The sequence below is a fragment of the Aethalodelphis obliquidens genome, unplaced genomic scaffold (assembly GCF_003676395.1).
Source record: "Aethalodelphis obliquidens isolate GAN/ISIS:26980383/991018 unplaced genomic scaffold, ASM367639v1 scaffold2, whole genome shotgun sequence".
Taxonomy (NCBI): Eukaryota; Metazoa; Chordata; class Mammalia; order Artiodactyla; family Delphinidae; genus Aethalodelphis; species Aethalodelphis obliquidens.
The window spans coordinates 9,155,475-9,172,952 of NW_020837946.1; the positions used below are offsets into that span (position 1 = coordinate 9,155,475).

Sequence of the window (17,478 nt, forward strand, 5' to 3'; positions counted from 1 at the left end):
ACCAATGAAGCAGTGAAAGGGCAGCCATGAAGGGACCCGCCAGAGAATTCTGGAAGCAGAGATGGGTCAGGACATGGAAGGCCTCTTGCCCTTTGGATGTGACAACCAAGAGGTTACTGTGAATGAGGCCAGAGATATTTAGGAGGCATGGAGAGAGGGGAAATGAGAGATGAAGGGTAAACAGACAAAAGGCCAGTGGCTCCCAGAATTTTGGACGGTGTAAGACCAGCAAAATTTTTAGATATCAAACAAAACAACAATTAAGAACCAAAATAAGATTGCTGACTTTTTAATTTGCCAAGTAAGGATAATTTGTTAAAATTATCACATTTTAATACCACTATTTTATAAAAGAAGGGACATTTTAAATCTCCCCCAAATAGGAAGGCCTAACCTCTGTTGAAGAATGGTCATTTAAATGGAATGAATTTAGCTTGATGACAAACTCTTCACATCACCCATACTGTTCCCATTTTATCACAGATTATAAAATCTCAGTAGGATGAATGGTGCTGGTTTGCTGAGTGTGAACTGCTATGTAAACCCTTATTTTCACAAACAGGGAAGGAAAGAGATTGAATAAGAATAGAGTTGAGAGTTTTTGTTCTTTGAAGGATGAGACTGATTTAAGAAAAGTCAATGTACCGAGAGGAAAAACCAATTGAAAGAGACCTTTAGAAATAAGCACTAAATGTAACATAGTTTCCCAGATTGGATCCTGAAACACCAAAAGGATGTTAGTGGAAAAACTGATGAAATACAAATCAAGTCTGTGGTTTAGTTAATATTATTGTAGCAACATTAACTGTTGAGTTTTGATAAAATGTCCCAGGCTGGGCTTCCCTGGTGGCGCAGTGGTTGAGAGTCCGCCTGCGGATGCAGGGGACGCGGGTTCGTGCCCCGGTCCGGGAGGATCCCACATTCCCCGGAGTGGCTGGGCCCGTGAGCCATGGCCGCTAAGCCTGTGCATCCGGAGCCTGTGCTCCGCAACGGGAGAGGCCACAACAGTGAGAGGCCTGTGTACCGCAAAAAAAAAAAAAAAATGTCCCAGGTTATGTAAGATGTCAGCATTAGGGGATGCTAATTAGGGGAAGGGCAAACTCTCTGTATTATCTTTACAACACTTTTATAAATCTAAAATTATTTATAAATAAAAAGTAAAAAATACATAACAACAACCACACAGAAGAGAAAGGAGGTAAGTGACAACCTGAAATCCTTTGGGTTGGAACTTGGAGCTGGGTGGCAGGTGGCACTGGTCTTGAACAGGAAGGAAACCTCCCTCCCTGGGACCACAGGAAAAAGTGGGACAGGGATACAATTAATTTGCTAATAAATGTGCCCCCAAAAGTTTGAAATAGAAGACTCTTCCTTAATAAAATAATTTAATAACTGAGGGGGCAAAAGTAAATGAAAGTGGTTTATAAATGAAGGGAAAAATATGTAAATGGAACATATAATATTCGGACTAACAACAGAAGTGAATGGTTAATATTACACAGAAAGAAAAAAGCAGCCTTGGATCATATTCCATCTTTGAATAATTCTGCTCTGCAAGGATTCTGAGGGCTGAAACCAGCAACCTAGAAAAGCCTTACTTTAGAGTGCGGGGTAAATTATGGAGGCTATTTTCAAGATTGCACTAACATAATGGCAGGGCATTGGGAGGGAGAGGAATAGAAAGTGGAAATGAGCAAAACCCGGAGGGAAGCCAGTTGCTCCAAGTAAGGAATCTACAAGTAAGGAATCAATTTCACAAGACACTGTGGTCTCCGCCATTTCCTATGGAATTCTTCCATTTATTCTCAGGACAAACCCAGGCCCTGGCAGAAGCTTTTAATACATTCCCACTACTATATTTTAATCACTTAAAACTCTCCTTCAGTGATGATCATTTTGTAACGTATAGAAATAGCAAATCATCATACTACGCACCTGGAACTAACAGAGTATTGTTGATCAATTACACATCAATTAAAAAACAAAAAACCAAACAGCAAACAAACAAAAATCTTCCTTCATTTAAAGCATGAATAATCAGCTTCTTAGCAGTAGCAAGTACAAAATCTTAACTTTAATACTTTTTTTAAAAGGGCAAAAAAAATACAGTACAATGATATACATAATACTTGGTTCTGGCCCTCCATTTTAGGGGGAAAAATCAAGTATACATGTTTTTATACTCAAAAGGGGTATATTAAGTAATACAGATTGTAAACTTAAAATTAATATATAAAAATCAAGGAGAGCTTCCCTGGTGGTGCAGTGGTTGAGAGTCCGCCTGCCGATGCAGGGGACACGGGTTTGTGCCCCGGTCCGGGAAGATCCCACATGCCGCGGAGAGGCTGGGCCCGTGAGCCATGGCCGCTGAGCCTGCGTGTCCGGAGCCTGTGCTCCGCAACGGCAAAGGCCATAACAGTGAGAGGCCCGCGTACCAAAAAAAAAAAAAAAAAAAAAAAAATCAAGGAATTTTTTTGCATTACTGTGAAAAAAATGTTGACTTTTTAGATAATAAGATTATGATCTGATTCATCTTGGGAGATGCTGCAGGTTCTTGTATAAATGGACGTTGCCCTGGTGAGACAGGCTGGGACCTGGGACCCCTTGCTGGAGCTGGGACCCTTTGCTACAGTGCTGCAATGCTTACACCTGGACACACCTCTCCTTGAGCAACCCAATACAAAGAAACGGTGTGGGACTAAAAATAACTGCATGCATGTGCAGCTGGGACAAATTGTGGACAAAAAATACAAAGAGACCAAAAAAAACCCAACTGCCACTTTTGAAGGGCCTGGAGCAAAACCAGGGTACTGCTCATGCCCCCTGCACACAACACTACCTAGGGGGTGGGCAAAACACCTAAGCCACCCCTCCAGCCCAACCCCTGGACACACCCCTACCCTCACCCCATGTAAGGAACAAACTTGCCCCCAACTCAGGGAGCAAGCAAACAAGGGAAACTGTTGTTTATTCTCACTACCCCCTGCTGCAGCAGGGGCCCCAATAAAGCCTTGACTCAATTTCTTGTCTGGCCTCTAGTCAATTTCTATTGCTTGGGGAAGGCCAAGACCTTCTACCTTGTACCCCTGTACCTTCCACCAAGTCTTTGTACCTTGTCCACACTTTCCTTGTTGAATTGCTCACACTACCTGGTTGGTAACACTGGTACATTACAGCTAAATACTGAGTTAGGGTTCTTCAGTTGCAAGCAACAAACTCCAACTCTGATTAACTTAAGCCAAAAAGGATTAAACGGAAGGATAGTATGTGTGTGTTTAGGACACGACAGGGCTCTAGAATTGAAGGAATAGCTAAAGGGGCAGGAACCAAGGCACCTTCCAGGATCTAGGAGAGGAACTAATAATAGTTGCATCAAGGCCCTAACATTGGTTGAAATCAGCACTAACTGTGTTTTCCATTCCTGTGTCCTTCTGCTGAGGATTCAAAGTGAGAGAGTCTATTTGGTGAGTTTGGGGCATGGGGAAAACCAGGGCACTACAACGAACAGTGCCTCAGAATCACCCATAGTGGGAGATAGGTAATTCAGAAAAGCGCTTTTACTGGAAGAAATGGAAATGGCTGAGGAGTAATCACCTCCTTCCTTCTTCTTTTATGCCATCATGCCTCTGCCTGAGTTTCTGCCTGGACTTGGAATGCCCCTTTGACCTGGAATGCCCCTAGCTAGCCAGGCCACCTGATGAACTCCTATTTTCCCCCCAAAACACAGAAAAAATAACCCACTTCTGTGAAGCCAGGCAAAGCAAATCACCTTGTACTGTCTTAGTACCTTGTTCACACTTCCCTTGTTCAATTGCTCACACTACATTGTGATGATTTGTACCTGTATGGCTCTCTCCTATTAGACTATAATTTCCTTGAGGGCAAGAATAATGTCTTTTCAATTCTGTTGCCTCTGTGCCTAGGACAGTACCTGTCATAAAATAAGTATTCAACAAAAGCTTGCTGAAATAAATGCAAATAATAAACCACTTCTATATTAAAAAAAAAAAACTTGAAACAAAATTAAACAACTTTGAGGAAGCACAAGGAAAATCCTGTACAGACCCAAAATAATTTGACTGTTACCTTTGCAAACCTGCGTGATGTTTGAGAAAGCCTGGCAATGTCTTCAAGATCCAGATAAGAAAGGATTCTCAGGAGCAAATCGTCTGAGAGCCGTTCAAGGAAGTCAAATTTACCTTCGCATAAATTGAGGACATAGTCTAATATTCTTGCACCAAATATTAAGGCAATTTGAACTGTAATTCAAACAAGCCAACAAAACAACACAGTCATCATGTGTAGTCACATAAAAACTATGGTCATTATCAGTAAGACAAGCTTTGGGGCATTTTCCCCCTGAGAGTGATGTTAGATTTTGCTGAGTCATTCCTGCTTTCACCAAGCTGCCTTTGGGACCAATGGCATGTATTTACGAGGCATGTATTTCCAACAGCTGTCCTTGTCCTGAGATCACAATCTTTTAGGTATACTCACTGTTCAACACAGTGATGGACTGCATCAAATTCCAGTCCAGACAACTGACTTAACTAGTCTCAGTGTCATCTTCATCTTCATCCTCCCAATCTCCATGACTGGGCAAAGATGCTGGTCCATGTCATTTTTTTTCTACCCCTCCCCCGCTTCCCTAAATTGGTGTGAAACATTAATATCTCTTGATTTTAATTGACTTTTGTTCTCTTATTGTTATACATTGTTTCTCTATGAAACTTCCTTCCTTCTTCTTTACCTTCTTTCATTCCCATCTTTACATAATAAAAAAAAAATAGAAAGAGGCAAAGAAAAAAATAGAGGCATATTTCGTGGAAATTGTGTCAACTTTTGCCTATTGTTTTTCCTATCTTTTCAGTTATTTCCAAAATAGGAAACAGTTCACAAAGAATCAACCAACACTATGATCTACCCAAACGTGTTTAATGTAGGAGAAAACAGGGTTGGGTTTTTGTTTGCTTTTTTTTACCCCAGCTCTCTGAATAACTAAGAAATGGCTAATAAATAATAAAACATGTTTGGAAGGATACAGATTCAAATTATAACACTGATTAAATCCAGGTGGTGGTTTTTACTTTCTTCCTTTTGCTTATCTGTATTTTGTAATCTTTCTGTAATAATTACCATGTAATTTTTTAAAATCTAGGATAAATGGATGAAAGGAAGGAAGGAAAGAAAGAAGGGAGGAAGGCTCCCTCTTTTTATGAGAAAGGAAAATGGGGTTATAATGGAGTATGCATGTGGATTCCAGTGGTCCCAAAGCTGGGGACTTTCTTAGTCTCTTGAAGCTCATTTTTCCACTTCTGCCTCTGAAAGCACCACTATATCTAGCTTTTCCGGAGAACTTCTCTTAGAACAGAGAGAGTGCACTCTCTACAGTGAACTAACTGTCCAAGATTTGGGCGCCACCTTCCTTCCCAACCTGGAACACTCCTTCTGGGGCAAGTGGGATGGAGCTGTCAAGAATACCCAGCTCCCTGCAGAAGCAGGCAGATCGGTGATCCTAAAGGCAGATGGATCTCCAATCTCAAAATGGATGTAAGGTGTGGGCTACGTTTATGTAAAAGCTCTAATTGTGCTAACGTGGAAGAGCCGGCCGTATAAGATTTCTCTCCAAAACTGGTTAGTCCAGCTTTCTAGAGGCATTAAGGGTTTTACTTGCTTCTAAATTCCAAGTGCTTCCAATTCAAAGCACTTCTAAAGTCCAAAGGTTTTCTTGGAGGGGTGGGGTGGGGGGAAATAGCCCTTCAAAAACTCAACCTAAAAGGGTAGATATTATGAAGAACCCTTGACTCACCAGCAGGATAAGAGGAAAAAGCAGCGCTTGTTTATTGGAAAAACAAAACAAAACCCTTTGTACAATAAAATTTCCTTAAAATAATTGTAGATGTTTCAACATTTTAAGATTCCAGGAAAGCATACTCAAAGCATGTTCAGATGTACTTTAGAAAGTCCCTGGCGGTCCAGTTAGGACTCTGTGCTTTCACTGCTGAGGGCCCAGGTTCAATCCCTGGCTGGGGAACTAAGATCCCACAAGCCACGCAGACAAAAAAAAAGTCTCTACAATAAAGTCTTTTAAATTTTAAATTTTAAATTATAAAAGGACACATACACCTAAGTATGTAACATGATCGTTTCAAAGTGTATAGGTATTGGGGTCCTTAGAAAAAATTTTTTTGCTTCTTTGTGTTTTTTATGTAACCAACATCTACATCCCAGACCAGGGATGGAACCCGGGGCCCCAGCAGTGAGAGCCCCAAGTCCTAACCGCTGGACCACCAGGGAATTCCCACATCTGTTTCTTTTAAAATAAGGAAAACAGGGACTTCCCTGGTGGTGCAGTGGTTAAGAATCCGCCTGCCAATGCAGGAGACGCAGGTTCGATCCCTGGTCTGGGAGGATCCTGCATGCTGCAGAGCGGCTGAGCCACTGCGCCACAACTACTGAGCCCGCGCCTACAGCCTGTGCTCTGCAGCAGGAGAGGCCACCGCAATGAGAGGCACCCGCACCTCAGGGAAGAGTGGCCCCCGCTCGCCACAACTAGGAAGGGCCCACGCGCAGCAATGAAGACTCAAAGCAGCCAAAAATAAATAAATTAAATAAATAAATAAAATAAGGAAAACAGTGTTAAAACAAACTCCATTTTGAAAAGTAAAATCAGCTCTTTTGTGTTGGATTATGTGGCAGCCAGCCTCCAAGAGAGCTCCTGATTCTCTCCTCTTGGATTCAAGCCCCTGTGTGTTCCCAGCCCACACTGAATTAGGGCTGACCTGTGTAACCAATAGGATATTGCAAAAATACCCCAGTACTAGGTCACAAGACTTTGGGGCTTCTGTCTTGCTGTCTTGGATCACTCACTCTGGGAGAAGCCAACTGCCATGTCCTAACACTACTCTGCAGCACCATGGAGAGGTCCATGGGGAAGGAAACTGAATCAGCCAGGTGTGTAAGCCATCATGGAACTGGATTCTCCAGCTCCAACCAAGCCTTCAGTTGACTGGGGTCCCAGGCAACATCATGTGAGACCCTGGATCAGAACAGCTGGGGTAAGCTGCTCCCAAACTCCTGACCCAACTCTCTGAGTTAATAAACATTTATTATTGTTTGAAGCCATTGGGTTTGGGGGTAATTTGTTACACAACGATAGACAATAAAGATTTAGGTACCTGCAAGTGTTGTGGTACCACGGTGGAAACCCAGAATGTGGGAATGGCGTTGAAATTGGAAAGTACGTGGAGATTTTCTTTTTGTTTTTTTTTTTTTGGCAGTACGCAGGCCTCTCTCACTGTTGTGGCCTCTCCCGTTGCATCAGCAGGCGGACTCCCAACCACTGCGCCACCAGGGAAGTCCGTACGTGGAGATTTGAATGAGCTTGAGGAGATTGTTAGTGAAAGTCTGAAAAGCTTTCAATAAGTAGTATAATAAGTAAATAATATCTGTTAATAAAAGCCTGATGGACTCTGAGGAGGCTTTACATGTGAGGGCTTAAAGAAAAGTGAAGAAAATATTATTAAAAAACTGGAGAAAGGGGGAAGAAAATTGGAGGAAAGGGAATCCTTGCTATGTAGTGGCAGAAAGTTTAGCAATATTATTGCCTGCTGTAATATGGAAAGTAGGAAATATTCCTGGTGGGTGTGTGACTTGGCTAAGATTTCCAAGCAGAGTGTTGTTGAACATGTGGCCTGATTTCTTCTTGCTGCTTAAAGTAAAATGTGAACAGAAAGAGATAAGCCGAAGGCAGGTCTCTTAAAAAGCAGCCAGGATTTGCTGGAACCTTCTCTGCCTCTTCGGATGGCAAGCAACGCTAAAGAAATGACTCCCAGGCAAAGATCAAATCCAGAGCAGTGTCAGGAAAACATGGTATAAAGATGACGCTGAGAGTGTGGCCGGAAAGTGCTTTGTTAAGAACCATTCAGTGATACTGTAGCACTTCCAAGAAGCATAAGGGTATGGTCACTCAGGAGTCAAGGACAGAAACCCAAAGTAAAGAAGGGCTTATTGCAAAAAGATGTGTAGGTGTGGTTTTGTCTAATGGAGTGAACCCCAATAAGAATAATAGACAACACATAAAGTTTTTAAGAGAATTATACCAGCAGAAACACTGCCAGCTTGAACTGCAAGGGTTCAGAGGTAGTACAAAAGGAAAAGATGACTCTGGACTCCCAAACTCCTACAGGCGGGAGGTAGGCCGAGAAAACTACACCTGCAAACATTGGCTCCCTTTTGCCAAAAAGGAAAGATGAATCAGATGAGGGAGTCAAGAGTCCAGAGGGGAGGCCAAAAGCCATAAAGAGTCTAGTGATAGGTTTTGAGCTCTAATCAAGAACTAATAACCTGTGCCCTGCTGGATTTCAGAATTGCTATGGACCAATGACTCCCATGGAGCTATCATTTCCCCACTGTTTCAAGAGCATTGTATACAGTGATTCTCTCATGCCTGTCCCACCGTGATATGTTGGGGGAGAGGGGACAGAAATCCTGTCACTGGCTTCAGATCTAAAGGAACCATCCTTGAGGAGCTGTACTTAAGGCATTACACCTGAGGAGCCCTAGCCACATATGGACCCGATTTACATGATGAGATCCTGAAATACTTAAAGATATACTTCAAGAAGAAAGAAATTTGCCCAGAAGGAAAGACTAGGATTTCAGAAGCAATGAAGATGAAAGAAATGGTAGTAAACATAGGCAAATATAAACAACTACTACTGTATAAAACATGTTTTAAATAACAAAGTTTAGAGGAGGTGTCAAAACAAGGCAAATCAAAACAGCAGTCAACAATTACATATGAGGTAGAGGCTTAGAATGTAAACATTCTAAGGTCCTTACATTCAAGAGGCAGATAGAAATAGTGACATATGTTAGATTTTTATAAGTTAAGTTAAAGTAAACTTGCTAAACTTTTAAGGGACACCACCAGAGAGAGAGAGAAGGAGAGACAGAGAGGGAGGAAGGAAGGAAGGAAGGGAGGGAGGGAGGGAGGGAGGGAAGGAGGGAATAGAGAAAGAAAGGAGAGAAAAAAAAATATATATATATATATATAAGGGTAACTCCCAAAATAGTTGGTCTGTAATCACTTGGAGATTGGTTCACAGCTGAACAAAATGGAAAACTCAATTTAAGGTGACTTAACAAATAGAAGTTTATTTTTTTCTCAGAGTCTGGAGGTAGACCAGAAAGGCTGTTGAAGAAGTTCCATTATGTCACTAATGTCCCAGATCCTTTTATCTTTCTGTTTCACATTCTTAAGATGTGGCTCTCACCCTTTCTGTTTTCAAGGCATCACAACCATGGTCCAGTAAGTAAAAGGGGTAGGACAAGGAACAAAAATGGACATGGAAGCTGAGTCCACCCGTGTCTGAAGGCACCTTCTGGGATGCTCTATGAAACAACTTCGTCTTACCCAGCAAAACTGGGTCACATGGCCACATCTGCAAGGTAGGGAGGGAAATGTAGTCTCTGTCTTAAGGGGAAAAAAATGGAATAAAGGAAACACAAAAGAGAAAGGAAGACATGGAAACAAAACAAAAAGCAAAGAAAAAGCGTGATAAGATGAAAGCACAAAATAAGATGATGGAAATTATAGACATATTAGTAATCACAGTAAATATAAATGAACTAATCATGCCAGCTAAAAGACACTCAGATAAATAATACATACATGCTTAAAAAAAAGATACAGAAAAGTGAAAGTAATAGAATGGAAAAAGCTAGACCAATACAAACCAAAAGAAAGCTGGTATAATTACAGTAATACCAGACTAAGTATACTTTAAAGCAAAACTCACTATTGGTAATAAGGAGGACCATTACTTATTGATAAAAGGAATAATTCACCAGGAAGATTTAATACTTCTAAAATAGTATGCCCCTAACAAAATACACAGAGCAAACACTGATGGAATAATGATGAAAAAATGATAAATCCTCCATTGCACTGGAAGATTTTATAACACCTATCAATACTTGATATACCAAACAGAAGTGAAGTTACAGAATATTTGAATAACACTATTAATAAGACTTATCAATTGACATTTCTATAGAAAAACAAAGATCAAATATTAATGAGCTATGCGTTGAAATAAAAAAATTGATTACTTCCCCAAATTAGAAGAAAATACAAAGATAAGAGCTAAAATTAATAAAGTAGAAAACAAACATTATAGATGATCAAGGAAGCCAAAAAATTAATTTTTCAAAAGATTAATAAAATGGATAAACTTTCAAGAATAAACAAGAAAAAAGGACAAAAGCATAACTCAGTCCTATGAGAAATGAAAAGATTAACTACAACAGGGACTTAGAAACACATGACACCAATTAACACAAAATCAGACAAATGGGCAATCCTCCAGAAATATATAATTTACTAATTCTGACTCAAGAAGAAATAGAAAACCTGAGAGACTATAACTAGTAAATAAATTGAATCCACTGTTTGATTTGAAAAAAAAAAACACCTCAAGTAAAACTTCAGGTCCACACTGATTTACAGGTTGGCTTTATAAACTCTCAAAGAACAGACAATCCAGATCTTATATCATTTGTTCCAAAAAACAGAAATAGAATGAAACTCCCAGTTCAAATCAGGAGGTTGCTCTAACTAGCAATGATGGTAGGCAAAAGGAAAACTGCATACGAAACATCATTTAGGAACACACATGGCAAAAATTATAAATAAAGTATTAGGAAATTGAATCTATCAACACATTTAAAAAAATAAATTGTGAGCAGTAGAGTTAATCCTGGGGTCCAAGGATGGAATAACTTTGGAAGATATATTAATATTATTCACCGTGTTGTAGTATTACTCAGCCATAAAAAGGAACGAAATTGGGTCATTTGCAGAGATGGGGATGGACCCAGAGTCTGTCATACAGAGTGAAGTAAGCCAGAAAGAAAAAAACAAATATTGTATATTAACACATATATGTGGAATCTAGAAAAATGGTACAGACGAACCTATTTGTAGAGCAGGAATAGAGATGCAGATGTAGAGAATGGACATGTGGACACGGAGGGGAAGGGGAGGGTGGGACGAATTGGGAGATTAAGTTTGACATAAATACACTCCCATGTGTAAAATAGATAGCTAGTGGGAACCTGCTGTACAGCACAGAGATCTCAGGTTGGTGCCCTGTGACGACCTAGATGGATGGGATGGCAGGGTGAGGGAGGTCCAAGAGGGAGGGGATACAGGTATGCATATAGCTGATTCACTTCACTGTACAGCAGAAACTAACACAACGTTGTAAAGCAATTATACTCCAATTAAAAAAAACCATTTGCTTATGTAAGGAGTTTTACACACTTTTTGAAAATTAAATATTTTCTTTAAATGGAAAAAAACACAAATAACAGGAAAAAATGATAATCTCAAAAATGTAGAAAAATTATTTCGGGGACTTCTCTGGTGGCGCAGTGGTTAAGAATCCGCCTGCCAATGCAGGGGACATGGGTTTGAGCCCTGGTCCTGGAAGATCCCACATGCCGTGGAGCAACTAAGCCCGTGCGCCACAACTATTGAGTCGTGCTCTAGAGCCCACAAGCCACAATTACTGAGTCCCCGTGCCACAACTACTGAAGCCCCCGTGCCTAGAGACCATGCTCTGCAACAAGAGAAGCTACCTCAATGAGAAGCCTGCGCACCGCAACAAAGAGTAGCCCCAGCTCACCACAACTAGAGAAAGCCCGCACACAGCAACAAAGACCCAACGCAGCCAAAAATAAATAAATAAAAATAAATAAATTTTAAAAATTATTTCATATAGTTCTAACATCTATTTATGAAGAAAAACTCCTAGAAAACTATAATAAAAGGGAATGTCTTTAACCTGATAAACCTGACACAGGCTAGTTACCAAAAACCTAATAATAGTATCAATGATAATAACACATGGATTTGTTTACTATTCAATATTCGCCATGTACTGCTCTAATTTGTATGTATACAGTGTGTGTATCATACATACATACCATCATTCGATCCTCACAGTAACTCTGTGAGATAGGTACTATTACGATTTCCCTCTTATAAAGACAAAGATGAGGAACAGAGAGTTTAAGTGGCTTTTGCTCAATGTCACACAGTGAGAACTAGGATTGAAGCAAGTGGTTTTCTCCATAGTGCACCTCCTAATGGTGATTTTATGTGGCCTTTAATGTCAGGCCTAAGACTAGAATGTCTACTCTCACCATTTCTATTCAACATTGTTTTGGAGGCGGAGAAAAATAAAAAGAAGACACAAAGATATATCAGGAGGCTTCCCTGGTGGCGCAGGGGTTGAGAGTCCGCCTGCCGATGCAGGGGACATGGGTTCGTGCCCCGGTCCGGGAAGATCCCACATGCCGCGGAGCGGCTGGGCCCGTGAGCCATGGACGCTGAGCCTGTGTGTCCGGAGCCTGTGCTCCGCAACGGGAAAGGCCGCAACAGTGAGAGGCCCGTGTACCGCAAAAAAAAAAAAAGTATCAGAGTTAGAAGGCAAGGAAAAACTGCCATTACTGCAACTGCAGATGATCTAAATATCAACATACAAAAGTTAAGAAATTGTACTGAAAAATGATGCTGATCAACCTAAATGGGAAAAGAATTTGAAAAAGAATACATACATGTATATGTATACCTGAATCATTTTACTGTACACCTGAAACTAACATAACATTGTTAATCAACTATACTCCAATATAAAATAAAAGGTTTAAAAAAATTTAAAAATAAAGCAGTGTAATGTTGGTGTAAGACAATCAACCAATAGAACTAAATATTCCTGGAAATGATAGATGTGCCTTGGAACCTGCAATATGTAAGGATGGGATTACAAAACAGGGTCGGGTAACTAAACTATCCTATAAATGGTGCTGGGAATATTGACAGACCATACAGGAAAAAAAATTATAATATTTCATCTCATCATAACCAAAAACAAACTTGAGATAAGTTAAAGACCAAATATGACAAACAAGTCATAAAATATTTAGAATTAAAAACATAGGAGTACATCCTTATGAAATCAGGGTAGGGAAAGATTTCTTAAACAAAACACAAAAGTACAAGCCATATATTAAAAGAGTGACAAGTTTGAACGCCATTAAAATTATAAACTTCTATATGGGTAAAAACTCATCAACAAGGTAAAAAGATAAACCCCAAACTTGGTGAAATATCTGTAGCACATATAACCAAACCAAAGAATTGGTACTCAAAATAAGAAAAAGTTTCTACAAACAACACAAAGAAGGTAAACAACCAAATACAAGAAATAGGCAAAGAAGATGAATTAGCAATTCTCAGAAGAAAATTGGTCAATAAATATAAGAAAGGGTATTCAACCTCATTACTAATCAGGGAATTTACACACCCAGTTTGGCAAAGAATAACATGTATCTTTGATTACAGTAAATGTTGGTGAGAATGTGGGAAAATAGCAACTCCCTCATAAAATGCCAATGGGAATATAAATTGATTTAACTCATTTGGAGAGCAGACTGTCAATACCTAGTAAACTTGAAGAGGCACATATCCTACAACTCAACAAACACCGCTACATGCCTAACTTAGAGAAATGCTCACACATTGCACAAGGATAAGTGAAGATTTAGTATTGCAAAAAAGTGGAAACCACCTAACTACTCTCAGTAGGGGAGATGATTGAACTATGGTTTGTAATATAAAATACCATAAGCCATTGAAATGAATGAACTAGATATACATATATCAACATGGATAAATCTCAAAAACAGTGTTCAATAATAAAACAAACTTGAAAAACTATACAGTATACCATTTATGTAAAATATATAAAAGTAAAATATATTATTATTATTTTTGGGGGGTGTGGGAACATCTGTGTTAATTTGAGGCACGGAAGCAACAGGAGGGCTCCAGTGTGGCGGTGGAGGGAGGGGGCCCGAGAGCAGCTGGATTTCAGGGTGGGAGCGATTTCTGGGTCAGCAGCCTAGACCTAGAAACAGTGGAAGGCCTGTCTTCCAAAAGGCTACCCTTGAAGTGAGTGAAATGTGGTGTGCAGAGATGCCAGGGGAAAGGGGTTCTGTGCTGGCGCTCGGGGCTCTAGGGGCTGTGGATGCCGGGATCCTGACGCTTACTCCCATCCCCGCCCCCCGACACAGGCCAAGACCCGGCCACACACTCACCACGCCCAGCAGGGCACACGGACCACACGCCTGTCCACACAGCACATCTTCTGCACCTGCGGGCGGACAGGGCCTGGACAGGGGCAGGCCTGGGACCAGGTGGCCCTCGCAGCATGTCCCTAGGACGCGGTTATGACTCCGGGACCCTTGGGCTCCGTTCCCAGGTTCCCCCTGGAAGGCTGACCGGGAAGCAAGGGTAGCTGGCAGGTGTGTGGGTGCAGGGGGCACCTACAGGGCCTAGAGGGTGGGATCAGCAGGGTGAGGAATCAGAGGAGGAGGCTTCGAGATCCTCTTGGGTCTGGGAGGGGCTGGACTTTCCTTCCTGAGCTTTGGGAGTCTGGGCCGGGCACAGGGTGCCGGCGGTCAGAGGCCAAATCGCAGCAGAGCCGACAGCAGGCTGAGCAGCACGGTGGGTGGCACTGGCCTGCAGTCCACCGTCGGCGCACTGATGTTGCGCAGCGAGCTCTGGCAGCAGTGGGTGCCCACGGACGCCACACAGAGGTTGACGCTGGGATGGGGCAGATCCGGGAGCAGCCCTTGCTCAGGGTGTAGCCAAAGTCCACCACGTTCCCGATGCCAGCGGATGCAGAGGTAGTCACACAGTAGCTGTCCGTATCGGAGCAGTCGGTGGGCCTCAGGCAGTACCAGTTGCTGTTCTTATTCACGCAAGAGAAACACACCAGGGAGTGGGCTCGCTCCACACCCAGGAGGGCAGCCAGCAGGACCGGCAGTTAGACCTTCATTCAGGAGGGGACTGGCGTCCCGCCTGGGGTCTCACGAAGCCTGGGGTCTCACGAAGCCGAAGAAGTCAGCCCTGCTCGCTGGCGGATACAGGTCCCCGGCCCGGCCGTGCAGTCAGGCCCGCCCCCGAGCCCGAGTGCAGCCCGCACTCCCCAGTATATGTTATTTATGTATTTGTGACTCTGTAAAATAAAACGTGCTTGGCAATGATACCAATTTCAGAACAGTTAGTAGAAGGGAATAGAGGAAAAATAGGTGAGGGGCAGAAATTTGAGTATATATTGTATGTAATTTTTAAATGCTTTTAAAAGACATTAAGTAAATATGGTGCTCAGTTCAACAGCATGTATATTAAAACTGGGATAATAAAAAGAAGATTCTTATGGCCCTGAGAAAGGATGACAAAAATTAAAACAATTCAAAAAAATTAAAACCATTCAGAGTAGATTTTCTGATCACATGCAATTAAGCTAGACATCAAGAAAAAAATATAACTAAAAACTTCCCAGCTACTTGGAACTCAAGTAAAATGTTTCTAAATAATCAATGGATCAAAGAGAAATCAAAAGGGAACTTAGAAAATATTTTAAACTGAATGAGAATAAAGACACAACTTATCAAAACTTATCTAATATAGCTACAGTAGCACTTATGGGAAATTTAGGGCAAAAATGGCTAAAAACAATAAGCTTTCATCTCAAGCAGCTAGGAAAAGAACAACGAATCAGACCTAAGAAAAGTAGGAAGAAGGAAATAATATAGGTATGAACACAGACCAATAATAAAAACAGAGAAAATCAACAGAGCTAAAATTTAGTTCTTTCAAAAACTAAATAAAAAATAAATAAACCTCTAACAAGATTGATCAAGAAAAAAAAGAAAGAACAAATTACCATTATCAACACCAACATATTTGATAATTTGAATAAAATGAAGTAAACATGACAAATTTTAAAATCTTATGTTAGTGGTTTTGGGTATTTATAATATTATCTTCTGTTCTTTTATGCAGGTTTAAGATACTTCTGAATTTAAAAACTTTTAAAGGGAAAGGTATAGAACATAATGTATAAGATTCTTCTTTTTGTGTTAACATATTTTGTATATATGCATAGACCATTTCTCAAAGGATATATATGAAACTGTTAATGATGGTTGTCATGGGAAATGGGAACATGGGATCAGAAGGAAACTTGTTTTTATCCTATACCTATACTTTTTTTTTTTCATTTCTAATTTTATTGATTTGAGTCCTCTCCCTCTTTTTCTTGAGGAGTCTGGCTAATGGTTTATCAATTGTGTTTATTTTCTCAAAGACCAGCTTTTAGTTCTATTGATCTTTGTTATTGTTTTCTTTGTTTCTATTTCATTTATTTCTGATCTGATCTTTATGATTTCCTTCCTTCTACTAACTTTGGGCTTCGTTTGTTCTTCTTTCTATAGTTCCTTTAGGTGTAAGGCTAGATTGTTTATTTGAGATTTTTCTTGTTTCTTGAGGTAGGCTTATATTGCTATAAACTTCCCTCTTAGAACTGCTTTTGCTGCATCCCATAAGTTTTGGATCATGTTTTCACTGTCATTTGTCTCTAGGTATTTTTTGATTTCCTCTTTGATTTCTTCAGTGATCTCTTGGTTATTTAGTAATGTATTGTTTAGCCTCCATGTGTTTGTGTTTTTTATGTTTTTATCCCTGTAATTGATTTATAACCTCATAGCATTGTGGTTAGAAAAGATGCTTGATATGATTTCAATTTTCTTAAATTTACTGAGGCTTGATTTGTGAGCCAAGATGTGATCTATCCTGGAGAATGTTCCGTATGCACTTGAGAAGAAAGTGTAATCTGCTGTTTTGGGATGGAATATCCTATAAATATCAATTAAATCTATCTGGTCTATTGTGTCATCTATTGTGTTTTGTGTTTCCTTATTAATTTTCTGTTTGGATGATCTGTCCATTGGTGTAAGTGAGGTGTTAAAGTCCCCCACTATTATTGTGTTACTGTCAATTCCCTCTTTTATAGCTGTTAGCAGTTGCCTTATGTATTGAGGTGCTCCTATGTTGGGTGCATATATATTTATAATTGTTATATCTTCTTCTTGGATTGATCCCTTGATCATTATGTAGTGTCCTTCCTTGTCCCTTGTAACAGTCTTTATTTTAAAGTCTATTTTATCTGATATGAGTATTGCTACTCCAGCCTCCTTTTGATTTCCATTTGCATGGAATATCTTTTTCCATCCCCTCACTTTCAGTCTGTATGTGTCCCTAGGTCTGAAGTGGGTCTCCTGTAGACAGCATATAGATGGGTCTTGTTTTTGTGTCCATCCAGGGAGCCTGTGTCTTTTGGTTGGAGCATTTAATCCATTCACGTTTAAGGTAATTATCGATATGTATGTTCCTATTGCCATTTTCTTAATTGTTATGGGTTTGTTTTTGTAGGTCCTTTTCTTCTCTTGTGTTTCCCACTTAGAGAAGTTCCTTTAGCATTTGTTGTAGAGCTGGTTTGGTGGTGCTGAATTCTGTTAGCTTTTGCTTGTCTGTAAACCTTTTGATTTCTCCACTGAATC

The 17,478-nt window shown here is 40.4% G+C and overlaps 1 protein-coding gene across 3 annotated transcripts in view; it reads right to left on the bottom strand.

Annotated features, from left to right (window-relative positions):
* The window catches only part of FBXO36 (F-box protein 36), a 101,702-nt gene that overhangs the window by 16,074 nt on the left and 68,150 nt on the right, over positions 1-17,478 (bottom strand). For 2 of the 3 annotated variants that reach the window (XM_027119320.1, XM_027119330.1), the window contains exon 3: positions 4,087-4,259. The exons of the other annotated variant lie outside the window; for it this stretch is intronic. In XM_027119320.1, coding sequence (XP_026975121.1) covers positions 4,087-4,259 — 173 coding nt within the window. The remainder of the gene's footprint in view (positions 1-4,086; positions 4,260-17,478) is intronic. 3 annotated transcript variants of the gene reach the window in all.